We start from the raw sequence: 10,991 nt of genomic DNA on the forward strand, positions 1-10,991 counted from the left end.
ACTATCTCTCTTCCTACCGTCCTTCAAGCAACGATCTCAAAAAACACCGCATCCTACGAACTCTGAGGAACAATCATAATATCATAATTCTTAAGCCCGACAAAGGTAATGGCATAGTTATTTTAGACCGTACCGTTTATTTAGATTCTTGTTTTAATATACTTAATGATAAGACTCAGATAACGATCCTACTTTATTAAGAGAAGGCAGGCTTAAACGTTTTATTACTCAACTTAAGAAAAAGCGTTCTATCGATGATAATACCTATTGCAACATATTTCCTAAGGGTTCACAACCAGCAAAATTCTATGGCCTTCCGAAATTACATAAGAAACATGATAATCATAGGCAACCACCTCTTAGACCCATTGTATCCTCTATTGGAGCTTACAATTATAATTCAGCTAAGTACTTAAGTTCTCTTCTTGTTCCGCTTTTGCCTGATAAATATTCGGTTAAGGATTCCTTTTCTTTTGTTGAAGAGCTCAGGAGTTTCGATTTTAACAACAAGTTCCTTATTTCCTTCGATGTTGAAAGCCTTTTTACAAACATTCCGCTAAATGAAACTATCGATATTGCCGTTGACCTTATTTTGAAACATCATTCCAAATTTTCCATCAAAAAACCCGACCTTAAGAAATTGTTTTCATTTGCCACATCCGAGACTCATTTTCTTTTCAATGGTAAATTTTATGATCAAGTCGATGGGGTAGCTATGGGCTCCCCTTTAGCACCTATTTTAGCTAATCTTTTTCTTGGATTTCACGAAGAAACATGGCTAAATAATTTTAACAAGGCTGACATCTTACTCTATAGGCGTTATGTTGACGATACTTTTTGCGTCTTTAAAAATGAGCGGGATGCCATGTCTTTCTTTGAATTCATCAATTCTCAACATCCCAACATCAAATTTACTTTCGAGAAACAGAACGACGGTAAACTTTCCTTTTTGGATGTTCTGATTGACAACTCTTCGCATGACTGCGTTTTTTCAGTTTTTCATAAAAAAACCTACACTGGTCTCTTAACAAATTTTTTTAGTTTCACTCCATTTCGCTATAAAATTGGCCTTGTCCGTACTCTCATTGACCGAACTTATAAAATCAACAACACTTCTTCCGGTTTTGAAAACGATCTTATCAAGCTTTCGGACACTCTAAAACGTAACTCGTTTCCTTCACACATCATTGAAAAAACCTTCAAGCGGTATCTTAACAAGCCTTCTGATCAGAAAAGCCGCAACGTTAATGATGAAAACAATATACGCTATTTTAAGCTTCCTTTTATCGGCCAGTACTCTAGAATAACGGAACTCAAACTACGGCAATTACTTAAACGTTTTTGTGAAACGGATCTTAATATCAAATTAGTTTTTACTTCTTTCAAAATCAAGAATATGTTCAGTTTTAAAGATCGTACTCCTGATGCTCTAAAATCCATGGTAGTTTATCAATTTACTTGTGCGGGATGTAATTCCTGTTATATTGGTGAAACCAGTCGCCATTTTTCTACCAGGATTAAAGAACATACAGTAAGCGATAAAAACTCGCATATTTTTAAACATCTTTCTCAATTTTCTTCATGCAGGGGCATGTACACACCTTCTTGTTTTCGCATCTTAGACTCAGCGAATAGCTCTATTGATCTTAAACTTAAAGAAGCCTTTTATATTAGTAAGAACAAACTTGACCTTAACAAACAGTTACATCACTTCAACACCTTTTTAACTCTGTAATTTCCGTTTCCACTGTTTTGTAATGCATATTGTAAATAATTTATTCATATTTTGTAGTATATAACTTGTGTCACGTATCATTAGTCACTCTATTAAACTGAAGATGGCATAAGCATGCCGAAACATGTCTTTAGAAACTGGTGTACGTTTTATGCAATATGAAAAAGGAAATGTTACCAGGTACTGCACATAATAAATGCAGGTTCCCAGAATAGATATCACAGATGTGTTTTGATACAAAGACTAAGGCCTAGGGCAAATGTTGAATCTTAGTCAAATTTAATTAATTTTGAAACAGGTGCATGAATGGTGCCACGTTTGCTGTAATTAAATTCGACTCAAATTAATTGGTTCCACTCTAGCATAGGTTCGACTTGCCAAGTCGGATAATGCGACAGTGGTTTCGCATTTCAGCAAACGCCGCTCTAAACACATGCTGAACTCAATTCATAAATCATGCAAATTACAAAATAATTGATTTGAATGTTATGGACTGGGCAAATGTCACAAAAATACATACTCCTCCATCTGCCAAATGCTATTTTCCCCCTGACGAGCATGCGCTGTACAAAGACAATTTCATGATCGGGAATGCATTCTCACCCCCAGAGGCCGTGCTCCTTTTGGTCAGCACCAAAAGGAGCGTGACCTCTGGGGATGAGAATACCAGAAGAGAATGCCTTAAGTCATTGCTGACATCGCACAGCGTGATGGAAATGTGTTGTTCCTGTTTCATTAACACTAAATATAAATGCTTGAGATGCAAATTGCCTACTTGCAATAAATGCTCCACGTTTGAAGAAAACGAGGACGTTGAGGGATAGAGAGCTGGTAAAAGTGTTGCATACTACGAGGCTTGTGACAGGGACCTAAAGGGAGCCGCGCCAGGTCTTCTGTTGTCTGAAGAGAAGAGTATCGGCATTTTGCTAGCAAGTCCTAGCAGTAACTAGTCACGTATCGAGTGAATAGCACAGGGACACATGCTTATTCCTGTGTTTTAACGAAGTGCAACTTGTTAAATAGGATCGACGCAGGTTCGACGTTTGCTACCACGTTGGAATTAAGTTGACTCTTTGTCGCAGCTATTTTTAATTTATTTGATGCAACTTGGATTTGATGTTTCCCTAGGCCTAAAGCATAGTATTTACAAGCCCAGCCCATGGGAAAAGGTCAAAATTTTATTTCAATTTATGTTAATTGAAACAAATTGACAAATAATTGCAACCAATTATTGTTAACAAATAAATGGATCTCAAGTAATACCTGTAACCATTGTCATGGGTTTTGGAAGCATTGTAATATTGCATCATCTGGCATTCCATTTCATTGGGAACTTTAGAACCACATTTCTATGTCTGACTACCAATAATAAGCTTTCAATTTTATTAAATAAATAAGACATTTATTTATTAAATAAATAAGACAGCTTTGTAATCAGTATGGGCATTATTTTGTATTATCATACGACCCATACGGCCTCACGCCCAATTTCCTTGGGAAACCATAAGAAAAAGGTCTCATATGAGGGCCGTACCATCAAAGTGATAGGACCGGAAAAAAACATATGACCCTACTAGAAATGCTTATGGCCCAGTTATAAATGCGTATGGCCCTACTAGAAATGCTTACAGCCCTACTAGAAATGCATACAGCCCTACAATGAACGTGTACAGCAAAATTGGTGCAAGTTAATGACAAAAACATTTTTTTTTGCTGTAAAATTTTGTTTTCTTCAAAATGAGTGATGAAAGTGAACATTCTGAGAGCAAATTTACTATCCAAGCAAACTGGCCGATGTAGAACTACTTCAGTCACCAACTCACTTCGAAAGCACAGATAGAAAGTCAACACTCCTCACAAATGAAGAAGTTCACAACTCTCTCAGAAGCCAACAACAAGCAAACAGGCAGTCAAGGAAACAACTTTTCCAAATGAACTGTTCAATAATGAACCTTTGGAATAAGCAAACAGACTCTTGAGGCGAAACTTCTTTTGGTGAAAACATCAAGAATTTATTGCAGGTCAAAAGCAAGAAAACAATGCGAAGAAAACAATATGAGGAAAACAAAGTATGATGTAAATGTTTGCTTTAGTTCCCTTCGAGTTTCCAGAGTTTCTGGGAGAAGTTGGTCAAACCAGAGAAATCATACCTTGTGTACAGTAGGATAAATTGCTCTGCAGTACCTATATCAGTGTTGTTTGAAGAGACAAAACTGAGTGCGAACACAGGTTCATTACCATACAGTTCATCCAGATAAAAAAAACTCGCTTGAATTTCCACTACACAGCAAAGCCAGCAAAGTCAGCAACCCAGGCACTGTTTGCGGGAGCCAACATCAGTGTCATTAATATGCAGTTGCTGGTTCTCCCTTGTTGAAGACAATCACTCGCTGAGTTTTTTTATGGTTTTGTCATATTTTTGACAGCTTTATGTCAACTTTCTCTTGGCTTTTTAAACAGGTTAGCCAATCCCATTAGCATGAATTGTAATTATTGTGGACTTGCATTGAAAAAAAATATGAGAAAACGAGTCATGTTTTTCGATGAATTGTGAGTTTCTTGTTCAATGCAAAGAAATAAGTGAGTTTTTATTGTAGAATCATTTTTTATTGTAGAATCTCTTTTGTAGATGTTAATTGTAATCACATCCTATTTAGGTTCAAAGAGAATTTTCACAATTGATAAAATGCTTATTGACTGAGTTAGGTCAGGCCAGATGGGAAAATATTTGATAGAAAATGATAATATGATAAAATGCTTATTGAATGAGTTAGGTCAGGCCGGACAGGAAAATGTTTGGCTCGAGGTCAGGATGTACAGACCAAGAGCCAAATATTTTCCCATCCGGCCTTACCTAACTCAGTCAATAAGTACGTAGTATCTGATCCCTTAAATGCGGTTTTGGCTATTTTTCAGATCGGTTTTTCGGTTTTTGTGCCAAAAGACTTCGGTTTTTCGGTTTTGGTGTTCATTGCAGTTTGCGGATTTTTCATTTTTAGCATCTGGTTTTCAGTTTTCATAAAAAATACTTGTAGTTTTTCGGTTTTGGTATCCAATGTGGTTTTTGGTTTTTCCTATTTTGACCTATTTGGGTTCCGGTTTCTCTTCGATTTGAGCAGGAATTGATCTCGAATATCTGCGAAACGCCAAAGTTATTGACAGGAATGCATGACAAACTAAATGTCATGGTAGGGGATCACGCGTCTCGAATGACACCCGAGACTTTGACAATTGTGGATTGTGTTGCGTTTTTTTATGAGGAGGGGAAAGGCGGTGAGAATTTTTGAAAGAAAAACAGTTTAGATGTAAAGTGAAAAGGGAAGAGAGAAGCCTCCAGAAGCTAAAAGATACTGAAAGATATGAAGGCTTCAGACAAGTCCATGACATTCACAAATACTTTGATAAAATTAGTGTTAGTGTAGCTTGCTCTGTATGCCCCACTTGTCACCACTGTAGAGGTTTTTGATGGTTTTGGGCAAATTTTTTTGCGGTTTTGTGGTTTTGGATGATTTTTCTTCGGTTTTGCAGTTTCTAATATACCCCAATGCCTCCCTCTGTAAAACAGTTTAGAAAATAGCCCTAAGAAAATGTACACGCTGATTGGTTCAAAATCATGCTTCCATAACTTGAAAGAAACACAGAACTAGCACGAGCTGTTGACGTAATGATTGATGGCATTTACAATTTGATGATCAAAGTAAACAAGTAGTTTTCTCTTTTAGTCGTGGAATTTTCTAAAAGAAATAGAAAACATGTTCTCATGTTCTCTTTACATGTTTTGTGAAGCACTGCTGGATTCTGAAGAAGCAGCGCTATATTAGACTAAATTTCTTATTATTATTATTCTCCATGTTCCTATCAAGTTATAGAAACTTGTGGAAGTCTGGAAGAACTCGAAAAAGCTGTCGTAACACTCGCCTGTCAGCTCGTGTTCCCACAGCATTTCTCGTTCTCCCAAACTTCCACTCGTGTTTCTATTTAACAAATACATTCCATGTTGCCATGAGTCTGCTCAGTAATAGATCGCAGATGGCGTCAAAATGTGATCAGAACAAAAAAAGTGGCACACAAGGCGATAGCCCAGTGACAGTTAAAATTTGTGCCCTTTCTGATTGATGATACTCAAGTGCATTAGAGATTAAATTTTAAAATAAATTAATCTCGTAAACATTTTACTTATTGGTTTTGTTCAATTTGAAGCGAAGCAATAGTTTCTTACCTTGAAATAATTTCAAGACCAATTTTGTGTTAAAGTGTAATTTAGTCTAGCCCGACTGCTAATTGAGACTGCTCGAGTATTTCTTCAAAGTCATTTTTTTAAAAAAGATACTGTTCTTCTTTCTTCTTCATCCTGCTTCTCATACCTATTAATGGCCTCTACAAGGCTTTTTCTATATTTTTTCCCCCTGTCACGTAAAATATTATCTATATTCTCAAACCTTTCTGCCATTTTAAAAAACAGAGAGAAAATGTTTGTTATACTGACATCATCAGTTGTCCTCTAACAGATCATAGGTGAGAACAAATCAAAATGTAAGGATAATTTGACTTATTATATCAAACTTGATAGAAACACGATACAAGTTTTCTATTTCTTAATTAATTAATTAAGACGGTGCCCACTAAATGCAAAGGTTTTTGTGCCAGATTAGGACCATGCGGAAAAAGTAGATCTTTGCAAGGGTTATTGGAATCCACAAAGAAAACTGGTTGTAGCTTTTTCCGAGATAATTAGCCTTGATTCTCAACAAAAAATTTCTGAAAAAAGAAGGAAAATATATTTCTATACAGATTTCCTTAGAATTCACCTTTAGATACAGAAATGCAAACACATTTATAAAGATCTTTAAACTACATAGCAAATGGGAACATAAAAACCACTTTCGGTGTGTCTTTAATTAGAAAATCGCCACAGCAGTGCTTTTAGCATCTTTGAAAGCCTTCCCCTGAATTAGCAAAAATACAGTCTAAATAAGTTTTCCTCAGCACCAGAAACTAGTCACTTGTTGAATAGGCTTGCCACTTTCATTCCATAACATAAAATGTAGGGGTAGCCACGCATTTTTAAAAGTTAAATGAGTTGTTTTCATCTTTCTTACATTTTACATTTTTTCCTGTCACCTCCCCAGTAAGTCAAACATTTGCGCCTCTCGTACTTGTTTAGCACATGCACTATGCCATCTGGAGGTAAATGTGTACAGTTGGAAATCAGAATGATTTTCTACAGATAACAGCTAGTTTTTCAGATAAAAGACGTTACCAGTAGGTGGTTAACAACAAGCAGCTATTCTGGTGTTCCTAATTTAAGTAAAGGTTCATTAAATTTGATTCAGTCACAAAGGGAAAATTTTGCTTTCATAGTTTTAGTCACATAGGGTCCGGATGCACTGGACTGACAAAATTTGTTTGGCCCTTCCAAAAATCTCGACAAAATTTGTCTCTGCCAGATTTTTAATTTGTCAAGCGTGGGCGCACTGAATCACAGAAAAATATTTGTTAACCACAAGTGTCAATCACATGGAAATTAACACCAGCAGCTTGGCTGCTTTCAATTTGATTACATGTAGTCGTGAAACTTGCACTTGTACCTGTACTCGGCTGACTCGGGTGGACATACGGATGTACAAATTGAGCAGAGCTTGGTCCTGGAGATGCAGCTGGAACGTTAACGTAGACTTGGGAACCGTAATAGTTGTACTGTGCGAACGGATCGTCATGGAGCATACCGAGGTACGAATCTTCCATGTTTATCGTTTGATTGCCGCGCAAATATAAATTTAATTTTGGCAGGCTTCGGACTGAACTACTCCGACTAAAAATAGAGATAAAATTTTCTTGATTGACATTTTCCTTCAAATCATGGCGTGTAAATTGACAAATCTGTCAGATTTCACGCCTGACAAAAATTTGTCCTGCTCCGAGGCAGGACGACGGCGTCTTTGAAGTTTGGTAAGCCTTGACAAAATTTGGTAGATCTAAAAATCACCGGACGCACTTGTCTCAGGGAATTGATGACAGATTTTTTCGCAAAATAAACAAAAATTTGCCCAGTGCGTCTGGGCCCATACTCAGTAATGTAGTTAATTAGGCCAATGTCAACCAAAGCACGCATGTGGCCATTCTCAGCCCCAGAGGTTGAGCTCCTTTTGGTCAGTGCCAAAAATCGCAAACTCTGGCCTGACCCGATTTTTTTTAGCATGCACAGATTATTCGTATCATACTTTCAGCCAATCAGATTTGTCAGATATGACAGGAAATCCGTGAATCACAGACTCCCGATGTTGGACTGGCATAGAGGTCGCGATTATTGGAGCTGACCAAACGGAGCACGGCCTCTGGGGACGAGAATGGCGTGTGGCATGTAAACCATGCATTGCGTGATGCGCAGAACGTGTGCGCACTAACAAAAGTAGGCACCGTCCTTAGGAGTTTTTTGCTCATTCCTACTGACCGTCCTTAAAGGTTCGCTTCAGCTCTCAAGTATTCTTGGGTAACTGTTCCTTTGCGTAGTAACGTGCAGAAGAATGTACAGATCTACGCATGTGTTGTTTGTTATTCCACCTGGGTGGTGGAGGCTCACAGTCACACATATCAATTACTTATTGATGTGTGGCGATAGTGTTCATTGCACTCTACACGTACTCATCAAGTCACTGACCTAAGGATATCTTACTATGGATGTCCTACCTCCACTTCGTTTGGTCAATTTATGTAACGTCCGCCGCATTTGTGCTCTTGATAGAATGACAGCCATTTCTGCTAAGGTGTCCTTGCCTAGTCGATAGCTGGTAGGCAGAAATTTCACTGGATTTCACAACAACACCGCACCTCTGGCTTCTAGACTGGTGTACGCTGCGCTCACTCTGCGCTCCCCGCCGATGTCGTAATCTGTCGTACCCAGATCACTATTACCCTACGCAGACGTTCAGAACGGAAAAACCTGGGAAGAACGGAGGCATCATCAGGCATAGGGGTAAATTTATATCCGTTAACAAGTTTTCAGCTCACTAGCTTGCTTCTTCAGAAAACAGGAACATTTGATCACATTTTGAATTTCAGAGTTGTGGTGGCGTCGACAAAACCAGGATCGGACCGGACCGGAGCGGACCGGACCGGAACACGGATCGGATCACGGATCGGATCACGGATCGGATCACGGATCGGATCACGGACCGGATCACGGACCGGATCACGGACCGGATCACGGATCGGATCACGGACCGGATCACGGATCGGATCAAGGAAAAAAATTAAAAATTCAAGATTCAAAATTCAAAATTTTGTTGAGCAAATTGCACTAGAGTGACTACTGTGAGCAGAACGTTTTATTTAATTCAGGTGTGATATTCCTTTATTCTTTTATAATATCATTTTCAGGCTGTTGGGTTTTGATTGCGATGATCAATCATGTCTTCATATCTTTCTCCGCAGTTCAACTACAGGATATTTCGTATATTCACTTGCACTCTTCACCATCTACGGGTATATTACGAACTCACAATGTGACCAGCTTCCAGTTGGCATAATAGCTCAGTTGGTAGAGCATTGCACCGGTATCGCAGAGGTCGTGGGTTCGAATCCCGTTCAGGCCTGAATATTTTTCAGGCTTTAATGTCACAACTGCTCAAGTTGTGTGTATAATTACGATGATCAATCATGTCTTCATATCTTTCTCCGCAGTTCAGATAAATGATATTTCGTGTATTCACTTGCCTCAAAGGTAAACTGTCATAAAACGAGTCAGCATGGTAATAATAGGACGAACGTATGAATAGAAACACAAAAACTAAAAACACTAAAAAATTAAACACCTGATGATTTCAAACAATTTCCGTTTTTGAGACAAGTCTATACTTTTAACAAGATGTGAGTTTGGAATACGATATTTCGCACTGGAATAAAACGAAACAAACCATTTGTATTTCAAGGAAATATAGCTGTTTTACAAAAAATTATAGGAATAACATTGATAGTGTGAACGATAACGCAACCCGAGAATAAACAACATTTTAGGAGTTACGTCACGATTTTTAGAGTTATTTTTAGGGTCGTAAAGAGTTGCCTTTAAATAGAATAAAACCTTAAAATGATCGTGTTCTATTATAGAAAACACTTAAGAGGCAAGAACAACTCAAAACGGAATGAGGATCGTTGAGGATGGCAAAGATTAACGAGGATTGCAAATGACGAACTTGAAAAACTAGGCTAGTTTTTTCAAGATGTGCAAATCGTGACGTAGCTCCTTTAAAGCAAGTCATGTCCTTAAGCTTTCGTACGTAAGTTTTCTCATTAACTGTAACCCCAACTGTAACGCTCACATCTGACACGAAAATGTAGCCGAGAATTAGCCACTGATAACAATTTCAAAAACGACAATGGGAGGTTCACGCAAGCTTCGAGCCAACTAACGTTCAAATATAACGACATCTGCCTGTTCATTACAATTTAAATTCGTCGTAAATTAGGCGCTTATGTGGCTTTTTAAATGACCTCTTGTCATTCTCTGTAATTAACATGTCATTGCGTCAAATTCGGGATTCTTATTTTCCACTTTTATTTTTTATTTATTATTATCTTATAAACGATTTGATTTTTGTCGAGGAAAAGGTTGTTGTTATTCATCGTGGTAGATGCAATAATAAAGTGTATTATCGTTTGTCTCACGATGTAGTCACTGAGATGTAGATCGCGACGTTTCGACTGCTTACTGCTAGTCTTCTTCAGGCGATAAGGTCGACTGATTGTACGGTATCATTTATATCACAAAGGTCGGCTGTGATTGGTGCATTTCGATCCTCCTATTGTTCCATTGTTCGGGCGAGTAGCTGTTCCCTCAGTGGTCCGCTGTTGTACCGTTTTCCTGTTGTTGTGTTTCTTGATCGTGGGTATCCATGCTTCAGGAATTTCAATTCCACTATCCTTGTTGATGTTGTTAGGGTGAAGTCTTATGTGAATAGCTTCCTTGACCCTACGTGTGTACCAGTGAGAATCTCGATCAATAAACTTGACCTCATTCCAGATAGGATAGTGGCCGGTCTCGTGGGTGTGTTCAGAAACGGCGGAGGTCTGGGTACGGGCGAGTCGTATATCCCTGTCGTGTTCTTTGATCCTCTCCTGCATAGATCTCCCTGTTTCCCCGATGTAGACTTTGCCGCACTCACAGGGAATCCTGTAGACAACACCATCTTGTTTAGCTGGGTTGACGGTGTCCTTTGGTCGCACTAAGTGTGACCGAAGTGTCGTGTCGGACTTAAAG

At 38.3% G+C, this 10,991-nt stretch overlaps 1 protein-coding gene and 1 long non-coding RNA gene across 4 annotated transcripts in view; one reads left to right on the forward strand and one right to left on the reverse strand.

Moving 5' to 3' along the window:
• LOC145489642 (4-aminobutyrate aminotransferase, mitochondrial-like) overlaps window positions 1-9,839 on the reverse strand; it is a 129,110-nt gene extending 119,271 nt beyond the window's left edge. For 2 of the 3 annotated variants that reach the window (XM_081468667.1, XM_081468665.1), the window contains exon 1: window positions 8,423-9,839. Coding sequence is in view for 2 of the 3 variants with exons in the window: in XM_081468665.1 (XP_081324791.1) it covers window positions 8,423-8,489 (67 nt within the window). In the remaining variant the exon portion in view is untranslated. The remainder of the gene's footprint in view (window positions 1-8,422) is intronic. The other variant, XM_081468666.1, reaches the window with a different exon arrangement.
• Window positions 1,901-6,634, forward strand: LOC145489720 (uncharacterized). Its single transcript, XR_014049625.1, has 2 exons — window positions 1,901-2,349; window positions 2,411-6,634. It is a non-coding gene; the product is annotated as an uncharacterized LOC145489720 (long non-coding RNA).
• Window positions 9,840-10,991: the final 1,152 nt, after the last annotated feature.

Source organism: Orbicella franksi, chromosome 6, assembly GCF_964199315.1.
Source record: "Orbicella franksi chromosome 6, jaOrbFran1.1, whole genome shotgun sequence".
Classification (NCBI taxonomy): domain Eukaryota; kingdom Metazoa; phylum Cnidaria; class Anthozoa; order Scleractinia; family Merulinidae; genus Orbicella; species Orbicella franksi.